The sequence below is a fragment of the Choloepus didactylus genome, chromosome 5 (genome assembly GCF_015220235.1).
Source record: "Choloepus didactylus isolate mChoDid1 chromosome 5, mChoDid1.pri, whole genome shotgun sequence".
NCBI lineage: Eukaryota > Metazoa > Chordata > Mammalia > Pilosa > Megalonychidae > Choloepus > Choloepus didactylus.
In genome coordinates, this window is record NC_051311.1 from 59,680,986 (window position 1) to 59,696,441 (window position 15,456).

Below are 15,456 nucleotides of genomic sequence, written 5' to 3' on the forward strand. Positions count from 1 at the left end.
AAGTAGGACAATTTTGTCATCTCTCGGGATGATCTAGCTGTACAGCTCAGTGGTTTGCCAACTTTGGGGACTATAGCTTAGGTTGTGGGGCTCATTCTGGCTTCTTTTTACCACAATACCCTTCTCCCAACACCTTCCTCCCCATCCATTATCAAATTAGTATCCCCTAAGTTTTTGTTTTTCTTCTCTTTCCCAAAAGAGCACATTTATCCTATAAAGTTCTCTAAGGCTGCACTAACCAATATAATAACTACTTGCCACATGTGCTTATTTAAATTTAAATTAATTAAAAGTAAGTAAAATGTAAAATTCAACTCCTCAGTCACACAAGCTGCATTTTAAGTGCTCGGCAGCTACATGTCGCTCACAGCTGCACAGATAGAGAACAGTCGCATCCCAGAAAGTTCTATTGGACACCGCTACTCCCTCAAAACCCCATTGGGGAGCCTGAATATCATTTTCCAGCTTTGTGGGAAGAGCTTGTCTTATTGTTTTGGGGGTATTTAGGAGTCCATGAAATTCATGTCTTCATTGGATTCTCAAGATTTAACATAAAAGCTTTAAACAGCAAAGTCAGTGCAGACTTCTTCCCCTGCCCTCCCAGCCCATGGGCTCTGACCAGTTGCTTTTTCCTTTGTCTTGCTCTGCTGGTTCCCTCCGTGACTGGTGATAGGACGGAGTCGGTGGCTGAGAAGATGTTGACCAATTGGTTCACGTTCCTGCTCTACAAGTTCCTCAAGGTAGGATCGGAATGGGGGTATTTCTGTCTCTTGCCTCAGGTACCCCAGCCTGGGTACTAACCTTCTATCATCCCCAGTCTACCCTGTTTCACTCCCTGCCCCACAAATCCACACTTACAAGGCCAGGCTCTTAAAACCCCAACAAAAAACGGAATCACCCCTAAATCCATCTTTAAAAGGACCAGAATCCTAACTGTCTCAGAAGACAGAGCCCCCACAGTCCTAGCTAGAGGGACAGTATCCCCACAGGTTGGTTTTCTCCTAGGTGAGGGATAGATCAAGCCTCTGAGAAGCCCTAAATTCCCACTTTAATCTCAAAACAATTCACCCGCTATTACCCTGCTTCCCCCCTTCCCTCACCCTCTGTGTCTCTCCCAGTCCAAGACCTACTGAGGCTGATACGAGTCCCAGGCAGGTACAGAAGCCACATGCTGGCCACAGATAAGCCAAGGATGTGATTGCAAGGTGGAGGAACTGCTTGCCTTCCAATTAGTAGCCTGTTTTCTGGAGAGTTTAGACCACAGAGGACTGACCTCTGCCTCAGAATGGGGCCCCAGAAAGTGGAGTGCGTGTGTGGGGGGGGGGGGGGGGCAGAGAGGGAGAGAGGGAGGAAAGAAGAGGGAGGAAAGAAGAGGGAGCTCTAGAAAGGGGTAGGAAAGGATGGAATGGGAGAAGACCCTGTGATCGAAAGAGCCAGGAGATAGATGAATCTGAAGGGTAAAGAGGTAGAGAAGAGCATGTAGGAGCAGGAGAAAAGAAATGAAAAGGAGTTGAAAACAGCCTTCTGGAGAAGGAGAGGCAGGGACTACAGGAGGTGCCTCTGCATGTTTCTTCTCTGCATCCAGGAGTGTGCTGGGGAGCCCCTCTTCTCCCTGTTCTGTGCCATCAAGCAGCAGATGGAGAAGGGGCCCATCGACGCCATCACAGGCGAGGCCCGCTACTCCCTGAGTGAGGACAAGCTCATCCGCCAGCAGATCGACTACAAAACCCTGGTAAGATGATTGCTTTTCCCCATGGCTCTGTGGTAACTAGTCTTTGGGCCTGGCAGCCCCTTCCCAGCAGAGAGGACTGTGGGAGTGCTGAAAAGCCAGCTCTCCGTCTTTGTCAGGTGCTGGGTTCCAGCAAGCTGTTCCACCTCTGCCAGTCACCTCAGACTTCCCCTGTGCTGCCAAACCAGGCCATCTGGATTTGGGGGACCAATGGCTCAGACACATCTGAGCAACACTTGAGCAAAGGCTAGTGTGGGTCCAGGGCCCATGAGCTGAATAGTTGAGTTATAACCCCTTGCCTTTAGCTGGCTGACAGACCTTGGTGAATTCCTTCTCATCACTTCTTCCAGTGTGGAGAATCGATGCCTCACAGAACAGATACAGGGGGGTGGGGGGACATGGAAGGGGGGAAACTAGAAATCGCTTCTCATGGCTCTGAAGCCCACTGGTATAAACTCAAATATGTCAGATATGACCTCAGCCTGAGCTGTCCGGAGGCCTAGTGGATTAAGGGGTGTATCCAAGGAACACGGGGCTCCTTCTATCAAGGTCAGACACTTCTTCTAGTAGAGACTGTCTCCGTGGGTGGAACATAGCTTAATGTTTAAGGGCACGGGGTTTGGAATCAGACCAAAATTTGAGCCCAGCCGCTGGCCAGCTAGGGGCGTGTCCCTTCATCCCACTGAGTTTGGATTTCTTTATCTGATAATTGAGGATAAAAATAGAATCTACTAAATGGAGATAATAATAGTACCTACCTAATGAAGTTTGGCCAAGGGATTGAATGAGATAAGATGCAGAGCAGTGAGCCCAGTGGACGTGCTCAGTAATGCGCCTCACCCAGACCCCTCCTGCCTCTCTTGCCCTCCGTGGCTGCCCACCGCCTGCCCACCACCTCTCCAGGCCTGGAGCTCATTCTCAGGTTTTCTTTGGAGAGACACGTGACCTTCCAGGGAAGGGAGAGTAAGGGGAAGGAAGGAGCAAGAAAACGAGATCCAGAATGAATGTGGGGGTAATGTGCAGGTGACCCCCAAGAAAGGGGACAAAAGGGAGAGCAAAGGGGAAAGAAATAAGAGGACAGACCGTAGATGGAATTGAGCACGCAGTTATCAGGAGATGGAACAAGCAGCAGGCGGGGCATGGCGGAGCTGGGCAGGAGTGGGATTTTCCCACAGCCCCTCCGAGTGGGGGGCAAATCCCAGACCCCAAGGCCAGCTTGGAGACAGGCCCTGCTGCTCTGAGCAAAGCCAGTGCTGCTGGCTGAGAGTGATGTGGGGGTCACCCACCTGTCCCACTCCCATCTTCAGAGAGCACCAGGAGTCCCAGTAGGGACTTGAACAGATTTGCCGGGGTTGGCTCTGTTGGTGAGGATTCAAAGGAGCAGAATGTGAATGAAGCCACTGCTTCCTTGCAGCCACCATCTGCTCCAGAGGAGAGTTGGAGGCTACAATTAAAATGGGAAAGGTTAAAAAAAAAAAAAAAAAAAAAAAACCTTCCAAAAAATAGAGTTCTTAATGAGACAGAACCACGGTCTCAATGTCTCCTGCCTGATCTCCCCCACTGCACTCCCTTTCTTACCTGCTCTCATCAGCAGCTTCCCAATACTGAATTCAACACAATGAGTTGTAATAACGCCCTGTGCCCAAATTGCAGCATCCTTTATTCCGGAGGTCAAGCTGTTGTTCGCTTATGGAGAATGTGAAGAAATTAGCGTGGGTCAGAGATCATCCATTAAGGACTGAAAGACTTGGGAAAGAGGGACAGTGAGGTTAGGGGAAAGAGATGGTAATTGTTTTGCCTGGAGAAGAAATGGCTGCAGGGAGATTGAGCAGCCGCCTTTGGGTCTGTGAAAGGATAAGCCCCCCTGGAGGGCCAGGAGCAGCCCCTTCGCTGGTGAGGTCGGGAGAGGGAGAGAGTGGGTTAGACAGCAGCAGGCAGGACTTGCAGGAGACTCCCAGGGGAAGGATGCAAGTAAAAAGATGGGAAGCGGTGGGATTCAGCAGTGGCTGGAGAAGCCAAGGTTGCTTTGGGCCGGTGACAGTGACCTTGTCCTGGGCAACCACAGAGAATGAGACTAGCTCTCAGAGGCTCGGGGGTAACCGGGCACAGCACTTTAGTAGAGTCAGGTGCTCCTCTTACGTGTTGAGTGATTAATTGGAGTGATGCTAGAGCTTGGGCCAGCAAGGGTCCTGCTGCTGGGAGTACCCCAGGACCACTGTGGGCCTTGCTGCAGAGCCTGCTGGGATACTGACCTTCAGGCCCCATCCCAGACCTCCGGAAGCAGAATCTGAATTTTAACAACCACTCCCCACCCACCCCCCCACCCACCCATACACACACAGCCTTGTTGATTCTTATGCACATTGAAGTTTGAGAGGCACTGCCCTAGCAGAGAAAACACCAGGCAGTTTGCTAAGAAACTGTTACGGGGGATAAAGGGATAGGAAACTTCTGGGTGGAGCTGTGCTTGGCCAGAGACCAGGGAACCCTGTCCTTCTGTGGAGCCCCTGCTGCCTCTCGGGAAGGTAAATCCTTGCCCTGAAAGGTCCCATGGAGTTGTTCCCACCAGGCCACCATGAACCCCTGGCAGCAAGTAGAAATGCCAGGAGACCATACACAAGGCACAAGGTTGACAGGCCTTTCAGAAAGGAAGTCCAGAGAAAGCCATGTTGCTGCAGGGGGAGACTGAGCCTGTCCCCCACTGGCCCAGAGAACAGCACAAGCAGCCAGGGCAGCTCCCAGAGGTCAGGCTGCTTGACCTTGGAGGGGTGAGGGGAGGGGTCCTGGAAGGCTCTTAGCAGAAGGGGGTGTCTGGGAGAGGGGCACTCGCTTGGAAGAAACATATGGTCCAGAATTCTTTTCACCATCGTTTTCAGCTTAGGGCATTTTGAAGGTGAGAGTTGGGTTTTATAGATTCAAGAGAATTTTTTTCTTCATAATGGAGCAAGCATGTCCCCATTTGAGCGCATAGCAGTCTGGTTGCTAATGAAAGGCAGGCGTCCGGGGCCAGGGTTCTAATTGCCACCACATGGAGCAGGAGGAGGGTAGGGGTGGGAGGGAGGGTGTTGTCTGGCTCTGCAAACCAGACATGCCAATTGGGAAATGGTTATGGGGCAGTGAAAGTTCAGAGAAGGAGAGACGCAGAGGGCTCAGGCCACAGTGTCAGAGGGAGAGTCCCGGAGCCCGGAATGGCATGGTCACGTGGAGAAGGGATCCCCGCGACTGCCCAGAGCTCTCTGCCTTGGTCCTCCTGCCCTAGCTCACTCCCACAGCACCCACCATCCACTGTGCTCCACCCAGGATCCCACACAGTCTCATCAATGTAGAAAGAGTGCCAAGAGAAGAAAACCCTCAGAAGGGCCCAGAATGTCTTAAAGAAAAAAAAAATGCATAGTATGGTGCTTTAAATAGAATCTTTTAAATTTTCCAACTAGCAGTTGATGCCTGGATGGGGCAGTGACCTCTTCCCCTAACACGAGGTTTCCTGCTCAGAGCCAGGACCGGATCTCAGGTGCGCCCGGACCTGCAGTTTTTAAAGGGCACCTCCTTATTTATGTTTAAAAAGCACACTAAGCTTCTTACAGATTCTCCCACCTCTGATCCACCTGAAACCCTCACAAAAACCAAAGCTTGTGAAATCATTTGAGAAAGGAGCAGGTTTCTGTTAGTTCTGAGTTTGTGTGTCTGTGTGAGAGGGAGGGACGAGACTGCTGGTACACCACATGGGGCAGGGGCTGACCAGGTGGGCAAGCGGCAACTGTGCCGCTGCGGCCGGGCCTTCTGCGGCCATGGGGGGTGGGGGGCAGTGTGTGCACACGCAGGCATTAGTGTTCATCCAACGCACCCCTCCCTCGCTGCACCCCTCCCTCGCTGCATCCGCAGTCTTGGACGGGATTCCCTTTGAAAATCAGGATTTTAACAAAGTTTGCCCTGCCAGGGAACCGAGTGTGCCACTCTTCCTCCCGTAATGACACCAAAACCACAGTATTTTGCTGCTTGTCCTGGGCAGGAAAGGGCAGTGGGCTTGGTGGGATACACCGATGGGCTGGGGTCACTCCACCGTGTTTCAGAACACCCTGAAAAAGGAGGCGGCGTCCGAGACAGGCTCAGAGTGCTGCTGGGACTCTTCGAGTCTTCTGCTGCACTCCCCCATGCGCCTCCTCTCTACCCTCCCACCCCCCTTCCCCACCCCCACCCCCAGGTCCTGAGCTGTGTCAACCCAGACAATGTCAACAGCCCCGAGATCCCAGTGAAAATCCTCAACTGCGACACCATCACTCAGGTCAAAGAGAAGATTCTGGACGCCATCTTTAAGAATGTGCCCTGTTCCCATCGGCCCAAAGCTGTGGACATGGACCTGGGTGAGTAGGCTGCTCACCCCGGGGGCTGTCCCTGCAACTGGTCCTGAGAACAGAAGGCTCCCGAGCACCTCCCGCCCTCACCTCTCAGCAGCAAGGCAAAACCGGGGTGCAGGAAGCAGAGGGGAGATAATCGTGGGTTGGAGGGAGGCAGGTATGCACGATGCCCCAGGACCCCGTGGGGTTTGCCTCCATGACCTATGTGGAGCTGGCCACAGCTGGTTGGTGAGGAATAGGCAGAGAGGGGTCTGCAGGCTGCAGGTTATGCCGCTGGGGTCCTTTGAGTAGCCACAGAGGTGGGAGTGGCAGAGCCATAACTGGAGCAAAGGGAATTTAGAGTCTAGGTTTCTGCAGTCCACGATCTTGCCACCACTTTCATTGCCCGCCCCCCCCCCCCAGGCTCTTCCCAGCCCTTCTGTTCTGTGTCTGTAGTTTTTGCTGTATAGCTAAGGCATGAGGGATCTGGGTCAGTGATGGAGGACGGAGTGCAAGAATAGAAGAAAATGAGATATGACAGCCTACTGGGCAGCAGGATGACATTTTATTTGAATGTTCCATGAATAGATTGCAAAGCCTATATAAATAAGGGCATGCCACTTAAGGCCAGTCATACTTAGATCCAGTTACAGTTTTCTTGAGTTTCATAGGATGTTGTCTGGGGAGATCCCAGTGGGAAGCCCCAGGCTCCGAGGAGGCTGGGGATGAAGGCAGGCAGTTCGGCATCAGGGGTCACATTCAAACACTGCTGGTTGTGAGTCATGGCACTGCCAAGTCCTAGCTGTGTGACCTTTGCCAAGTTACTTAACCTTTCTGTGCCTTAGTTTCCTGGCTTCTAAAATGAAGATAACAATAGTACCTGCCTTATAGTGAGATTTAAATGCGATTGTGCATGTAAACATCTCATAATGCAGTGCCTGGGCCCACAGCACCCACTCAGAAATACTGACTGCTGCTGTTATTGATTATGAGGACAGTACTGGGAGGGAAACTGTATATGTCTGTTTGTTGATCCTGGGTGTGGAAAGAAAGGTGTTTGTGTGTGTGTGTTCTTGCCTGTGTCTGGGGATTTATGGCAACATGGGGGTGGGAGGGCCCTCCAGAGGCCCCTAATCCATCCATCTGGCCTCTAGGCTGGCTTCAGCTAAGCTATCCAAGACAGATGGGCATCTGGGCTATTTTCTACAATCCAGAGGGAATTTTCACCCCCTACCACTGCCCCTCTCTCCTCTTCCCCCAAATTCTGATGCCTAAAGACTCTTAGGATCAGGAAGTTCTGCTAACCTAAATGCCTGCTGCTTCACTTAACCCTTGTCCTCTTGCTCTGCTCTTGGCTCACCGTGTTGGCTCTGTGCCCAGAGCCCCAATGCTGAGGGAGAAAGATGGGTGAGCGTGTGCTCCTCGTCACTTTGAAGGTGCCTCTGACACATTGTTTCTGGGATACAGAGGACGCATATGTGAGTGGTGGTAGTTGGCGGTGTGTCTCCATGTGTGTGCCCAGCACATCGACCCTGAGAGTCAGAGTAGATATTAGTGTCTACTCTTGGGTGACTCTGCTGCCAAGCAGAGTCCAGACTATTGAGAAGAAGGGGCCAGTTACAGAATCAGTGGGGGAGAAAACAGTTCCTGGGAGGGAAGATCCCCACGTTCCTCACCCCCAGACAGTGGAGTGGGGAGCTCCGTAGTGGGTTTTCCAGGGGGAGTTGAGCTCAGTAGTAACACCTGAAATGCCTTCCGTCTGGTGGATCTGTGGAACCCATGGCAGGGTCCACGCCTGCCTTCTCCGTGGCCTTATCTGCAGGCAGGTGGGACACTAACTTTGATACTAAAGGGGCCAAGAGCAAGAGCTCTCGTAAGAACATGTATCTTGATGCTTGGAAGTGCATTTGGAAAGGGTGTTGTAGAACACAGATGGAGTCCCTGTGTGTGGGTGCAGCTAGAATTGTATGTTTCCTGGTGCTTGGAAGGGGTGTGGCTTTCCGTGAGGGAGAGCAACAGATGAAAACATACCTGATGAAATGCGGCTGAATTTTTGCACTGGCATCCCTTTTCTTCCTCATCAAAAAAGACAGATGGGGTGGTAAAAACAGATAAGTCCTGTGGTAGCTTAAACGCTTGATGGTGCTCAGGAAGCGGGGGTGGTGGGCAAGGTTCTTCAAAAGCGTCTCATTCCCATCTCTGGAAGGAAAATCAAGGAGCATCCCTTCCATGCCTGCTTGGTCTTCTGGAGAGAGGATTTCATGGCTGGTGGGTGCTGTGCAGGACCTGTCGCTCCACCTGGAAACCGCACACTCTGAGGATGGGAGGTGAAGGGCTGCTTATTAGCTTTAGAAAATTGCTCCCTTAGAAGGCCTAGGGGGCGGGGTACAAGCCCAGCAAAGCAAGTTGTTAATGAAAAAATGTAAAGCATCCCGCAGCTGTAGTGATAAACCATCTGTGGTGGAAGCAGCCACATGCAAAGCAGCTGCAGCCATCCACCAAGAGAGAAGGAAGCTTGAGGGCTGCTCAGCTCCTGGGGCCAGAGAAAGAGCAGGGAAAGGCCCCTTGGTTCCCAGAAGGGGATGGCTGTCCAGTGACACAGCTCTCACCTCAACTACTCATGCTTAATGGACCCAAGAGACAAAAGGGGCTAGTCTCCCATCACACACACAGCTGGAGGGGCTCTGTGGTCATGCCTGGAGGAAGAGGCCACCGTAGCAAGGACTGATAAAGGGAGAAGCCAAAGAGGGGAGACCAGGGCAGCTGGAGCCTCAGCCCCCCCCGCTGGGGAAGGGGCATCATGCAGAGCCCCTCAGCCAGGAAGGATGCTCTTCTGGAATTTCCTGTTTCTCTGTTAATCCAGGGTTGGAGCCATCCCCCAAAGCCCTGGGCTTCCTCTTGCCAAAGTCAGAATAAGAAGGAAAATGAGGCCTCCTCAGAGACCCAAATGCTTCTTCAACACTGTTTGACTCAGCCTCATAGCCCCCAAGGGGAGAGAAGAGGCAAGGCGAGTTTTCCCCATCTTGTAGCAATTTATAAATGTAAGGTATGATTATGATGAAAAATTATTCTATGCTGAAGGGACACATAGCACATAGGTAAACAGGCTGGACAGAGCAGAGGCAAGACAGCCACTCATCCCTCACCTTTCCCCCCACCCTGTTCCCCCCACACTCCCTGTGCCTCTTGCTTTCACAGCTGAGGTCACTGGGCAAAGTTACCTTCCCCTCTTCTGGATGGATTTGCAGCCCATCAAGACAAGGAGCCCTGTCCCGAGCCAGTTCAGAAGTAGAGACATTTTAATCCAGCCCTGTAATTGTCCCGAGTTAAGTCCAGCCCCATCCCCTCTCCCCTTCATCACTCTGGGCCCAGGCCTGCCCTAGCTCCCAATCACCACACCCCCCTCACCCGTCCACCAGACTCTTCCAGGCATTAATGAACATAAGACAGGGAACCACAGTGAAAGCCAGAGGGCCTGCCTCCACTGCAGTCTGCTGGAACCTGGCAGGGAATGATATCATGGGGGCAGGGGGCTGGGAATGTGCTCGGGCAGGTGGCCCTTTGGGGAGTTCTCAAAGCACAGTGCCCACCGGAGCACCCCACTCCGCTCTATGTGAAGCTGTTCCCTCCAGTGTAATTTCCACCCACATGCATCTCTAAACACTTCAACAAATGTATCATAAACACCTACCTGGTGGCAAGCTAGCTGCCAGGGGGGAGGGTACCAGCAAGACTGGGGAAAGCTCCTCATTTCTTATCACAGTAGCAGGAGGTAGGACACTTCTTCTGTCCAAGCCAAGGAACTTCTTTTGCCTCCTCCCTTCGCTCCCCAGAGGAAATAATTAGTGCCATTCAGCTGCACTGGACTGATGGAGAATTTGCAGCTCAGAGAGGCCTAGTGCTTGGGCCATGGTCACACAGCAGGGAGGCAGAGATGACAGCGAGTCATACCCTGAGCCTTCACAGGCTGTCAGCTGCAGACCTGCAGAGCCCGTTCTTCTCTGCTACTGCCCGTGACCTCCAGAGGTTCCTCCTGTTTAATGCCAAAGCTGTCTCAGTAGCCCCCGGAACTCCTCCACCCCATCTCTATCTTGACGCCAAGTCGTGCTGAAAGGATATATTTTTTTTTCAAATAAGTAATTCCTGTATGCAATAAAAAGATACACTATCTTCTGAGTGAAATATAAAGAGTTCACAGCAGCTGTCTCCCCAGTTTGCATTTACCGCTGCACCTGATGGGAAGGACAGATAAAGATAATGGGATTTTTTTTTTTTCTTTTTTATTTCACCTCCTTCTCTCCCTGGAAGGCGGAAGTGTAACAAATTGGATTGTGAGTGCCTCTGTCCTTTGTGCTTGGAGCCTGGAGCAGGGCACGGAGCTGCTGGGCAGTAGCTGCGAGAGAGGTCAGAGCCAGCCCTTTTCTCTTAGCACCAGGCATAGGAATTCCGGGGTCTCCCTTCCTGCTGCCCACCACCCAGCACCTGCCTTTTTAACTCCTTCGACCCCATCCAACGCCTGGAGCGAGCCAGAGCTGCCATATTCCAGATTTGAAAATCTCCATTCATCTCTAGCTGGCTCTTCTCCTTAAATCGGGCAGCCGAGGACAGCCTCCCCTTTCCTACCGCTCCCCCACACCCCCAAATAGCAACAACTAAGCAGTGCAGGTCTCCTTACAGTTTACAAAGACCTGCACCTTAAATGCAGATGATATGGTTCTATTTAGGAATTTCTTTTCTTTTAATGCATCATTTCATAATTCAGTCATTTTATATTTTAGAACTTGGCCTCACAATAAAATTATTCCATTTTTTTTTAACAAAATATTTTTAGAAAGTTCCTTCCATGCCAGGGTCAGTTTCCTCGCCTTCGTAGCAGTCCCACTCTGATCCTGTCAGGGTCTCCCACGGCGCTTCTCTCTCATCCCGCTCCTGTCACTTCACAGCATCTGGGGTTGAGGTCTCAGGGCTCCCAGCCAAGGGTCTCCTTGGAGCTCACCGCTGACAGGTCTGCAGAGCAGTGGCTCCGTGGCTCCTCCAGCCTCTTTCTCCTGGTCCCTGTATTTGAAGGTAGTGTGGGGCCCTTCCACCTGTGATTATTTGCTCTCTCACACTTCAAGGGCAAGGACTTTTGTTTATAATGTTTGCCTCATTTAGCTTTGTATGCTATCCTGCTGACACAGTGCCTGGCACACTGTGGCACCCCATCGATGTTGTCTGCAGGAATGAGTGAGACTGGCACTCTAAGGCTTTCTGGATCTGGAGTTTCAACATGGCGGCCACAGGAGACGCCTCTTAGAGAGGACTGCAGGGGTCACTGCATCCAGAATTCATTGAGGCCATCACCGAGCCTAGCGCCTCAGGTCATTAGGTACCCTGGAGGTATTTTCCTGCCTCTCCCTGTGCCCTGAGGGCAGGCAAAAACTATCAGGGAGGCCTGACACTCACCTGGGGAGGCTGGCCATTGTCCAAGCAGCCACATTGTCCCTCAGCTGTCCTAATGGGGTCACCTCATGGAGAGCAGATTGGGGACACAACAGATTTTTAGTGCTATTTTAATAGGCAAAACAGAGGGAGCCTATCTGGTGAAAAGAATGCTGGACGAGGAATTAGGAGACCTGGGTTCTATTTATTCCCATTACTGTTATTAAAAAGCATATGTTGAATATATAACAACACACAGAGCATAAAATTAGATTCAGCCCTTGTTCAGGAGCCCCATGAGGTTTATTCAACCAGCCAAACACATTGCAAAGAGGCCAGCGGGCCGTCCTTCCTAGCTGAAGGTGGTAGGCCTCCCTCGCCATCTTCCCTTCTGTACTCCTGCCGTGGGGTTGAGATAGAATGAACACAACTGAGCACTTTGGGAGATGGGCCACTCCCGGGACAGGGAGAAGCCAGCTACTTTGGCCTTTGACCTGGACCCTGCCAGGCCCCTGCTTTACTCAGGGGAGCAGCATGGCTCATACGTCTGCTGAGGGAAGGTCATTAAGTAGTACAACAGTGCTCTGCAAGGCTGAGCCCCGAGTCTGCTATGTTTATTTACATTCCATGATGAGTCCAGGGAAAATAGAGGCAAGAGCTGGTCTGAAAGAGGGATTTCAGGAAAGAAGGAAATTGGGTAAACATGGGAGTGTGTTCAGGCCAACCACGTAGGCCTGAGGACCCTGAGCAGGTAAGAATGAGGATTTGAGGTGTACTATTCCTCAACCTATGAATATTATGGTGCAACAATGGAGAGAATGAATCAAAAGCAAGCAAAACATTACAGCGTCAGCCTACAGCATGAATCTCCAACATAAGCCAGACTGTCAGAGCCAGAACCAGCCTGTTATCCATTCTTGTATCAACAGCCAGTCCTCAAATGTATCTTAATTTCTATTTCCTCCTCTCAAGCCTGAAATAAATTTTAGTTTTTAAGCTGTACTGTCAAAATAATAATAATAATAATAATTTAAGTCTGCCTACTTAAATTGTTCTGTGCCAGGGAATGCAGGCCTGCCTTCCAGTTGTACTCCAGACTCTCTTCTCCAATCTGGGCTCAGCTGGGCAGGCCACGCATGGCCCTTGCTTCTTTCTTGTGCACCCCACGGATAGAGCTGCCAACACCAGCCACCCATCTCTCTGGGTTTTCATTCATCAGGGCTACGTATGGGAGGGGGCATAGTCTCATTGTTTTACCTTTCTGATATTTCAGAGAAAAGCACATAGAAATTTGTCTGTAAAATGTACCACAAATAATAAGCTAGAGTGATCTAAAAACAAGGCTAACTTTCTCTTCCTTAATTCCGTTCTTCTCCATCAGCTCACTATCCTCATATTGATATCTTAGGGCACATTCCTAACTTTTTGAGATAAAGGCCAAAAAGACACCAGTCCCTACCTACCAGCTGCCCAGTGGTTCCCCTCAGAGACAGAGGGCTGGACTGGAGGAACCAGGGGGCTGGGAGACCCCGGAGGCCTCGCTGCACATGGGGCCAAGCATCAGCATCAGCGAAGAGCATGTGTCTCCTGTCTGCCCTCAGCCGTCTCCTGCTGCCCACTGTGCATGACTACTGCCTGCAAATCTAAGCCAGTGGGGAAAGCATGTGTCCATACCAGCAACACAACTTGATTTTGTGGAAGGGGAAGTGCTGCAGGCCAAGGAAAATTGCCCATAGCCCACTTGGTTTCCTAGGGATCAGGGTCTGAAGTTGAGTGTGGGCAGCTTATAGCCTGGCTGCAGCTCAGGGTTCAAGTCCAGCCATCTCTCTCCCTCCCCTGCATATCCCAACACTTGATTGACTCACAAGTGTGGCAGGAGCCACGTTGTAGAGTGTAGTGTGGGTGTAGTGTAGTGTCCCAAGTTGTGTTCATGTCCTCCTTCCTCACTGAGAATGCCTGGAGCGGAGGGACCCCTTTTTGTCTATCTGTGTATCCAGATGACTGAGTCCAGAACCCAGCACAAAGGAGGAATCCAATAAGTTAACCCTGTTGGTTTGTGGGAGGATCAATGGCTTAAGAATGAGGACCTCATGGTCTACCATTCAACTGTTGCTTTAATTTTCCAGATCATAAAGTTGGTAGAATGAGCGATAATAATGTGAAAAAAAGTCTTCACTTTTAACAAAAGTGCCTGTTTGTGTTTCTGAAGAGTTCACACCATCCTTTGTCCTAGCTTGCCATTCATCTCCAACTGTACCCCACTGTCTGCCTGCCATGGGACACAAACATATGGATAGACAGTGCAAGCCTCTTTCCAGCTTGGAAAATAGACCACCATCTCTCACTCATTCTTCCAGTTCATTGATTCATTCGTCCATTCATCTATTATCAAGTCATCAAGTGCTTACTATTTCCCAGACTGGGCTAGCTCTGCTGGAGGGCATCTAAGAGCATCCTTCATTTTCATACTAAAATTTTTCCCTAAAGGGAAGCAAGTCATTCTGCCTTACTTTTTTTGGGTTGGGGTTTGGAGGCAGACTAACTCTCATTTGCTTATATGGTTACTGGCCGAGACTCAGAGCCAGGGCTGCTGAGTATGGCTGCACAGGCTGCACACTGCACAACTTCAGGAGAGTTAAGCCATTTGGATGCCCTGCATCAGGCCCCATTGAGCAACTGCCATTGCTCATGCCACCCAGCCATGTGGCTTGTTCAGATCCCACTGAGATGTGCTACATCTCTTTCGGTAAAGAGTATCAGTGCGGTTGCTAAGTCAGAGGGCTAGCCCTTGGCTGGTACTTTCTCCGTCTAGTCCCAGCAAGCCCCACTGACATCTCAGAGGAGGAGACCCACCTGATGCCCGGCCAGGGGACTTAGTGTCCAGAACTCAGTCCACTGCTTCTTCCAGCCCCTGCCTCTGGGGCCAAGAAATGCAGAATGTCAGACTGCCTTTCATGGTGTGCTCCAAGATCTATGCTGCCCCTCCCACCCCACCCCACCCCACCCCACCCCACTCCCAGCCTCTGACTTACCAGGATGCCATTCACCAGGCCAGCAGGAGAAACCCAAGAGGTTTTGTCACTTCAGGACCCACTGCATGGCCACAATCAAGCATACCACTGCTCTTATTCCTCAGCCCAGGCTGGGGTCTTCTCCAGAGTCCGATCAGAAAGCATATCAGCTTCCTGACCAGCTTAGAGATTCCTCTTGCTTTGCCCCAGTGCCCAAAAATACATGCAAACATACCAAAAAAATCAAAAACAAACAAAACGCTGGCGACCAGCTGCCCCCATGGGTCATTTCCCCGTGTGCCCATTATCCCACTGCCCCGAGGCCCTAATCGCCATGATCAGTGCCAGCTGTGCTGTCAACAGGACTAAGTGATGGGCTGTCCCCAGGGACCTATTGCAGCTTCTCCTCCGTTCTGGTGAACAGGCAAGTCATCCTTATGTTTTCATTATTTTGACCACCACCAAGCTAAGCTCTAAACCAGGCAGCAGGGAAGCCCTTGGGGACTGAAAGCAAGGGTCTTGGAATTTAGTAACATCTCTGCTACCCTGAAAAGGCAAGCAAGTCCCTTTCTGGGCCATTTTCCCCTCTGTAAAATGGGGGCGGTGGCACCGGCTGCACCAAATGCATATGGTAGGGAGGGGTCAGAGCTGTACATGCCACTAATGTGCCTGAACGTGGACCCACAGCTCAGCCTTAACAGGAGGGGGAGTGGGGTAAGGAGTCTGAAAATGCATCTCTGTGGGCCACAGGAAATTTCCAGGCCAGGGTCAGGCAAGGACCTCCAGGTAACTCATTCCAGCACTTTCCTGTGCTCTGAAAAAGCCCAGCATTCTTTAGACATTTCAGAAGTATCCGCATCTGGGAGCAGTTAAGCAGGACCCTGGCTGCCTGGAAACCAGATTGCTGGCTTCTTGGCTGGAACACATTTGAATTTAAGAGGCCATTTTTCCTGTCTGGTGC

General features: G+C 51.2%; 1 protein-coding gene across 1 annotated transcript in view; it reads left to right on the forward strand.

Annotated features, from left to right (window-relative positions):
• The window catches only part of LOC119535309 (plexin-A4), a 175,457-nt gene that overhangs the window by 134,858 nt on the left and 25,143 nt on the right, over positions 1 to 15,456 (forward strand). Inside the window, exons 21-23 of the mRNA XM_037837742.1 lie at positions 674 to 740; positions 1,586 to 1,732; positions 5,931 to 6,090. Of these exons, the coding sequence (XP_037693670.1) occupies positions 674 to 740; positions 1,586 to 1,732; positions 5,931 to 6,090 (374 nt within the window). The remainder of the gene's footprint in view (positions 1 to 673; positions 741 to 1,585; positions 1,733 to 5,930; positions 6,091 to 15,456) is intronic.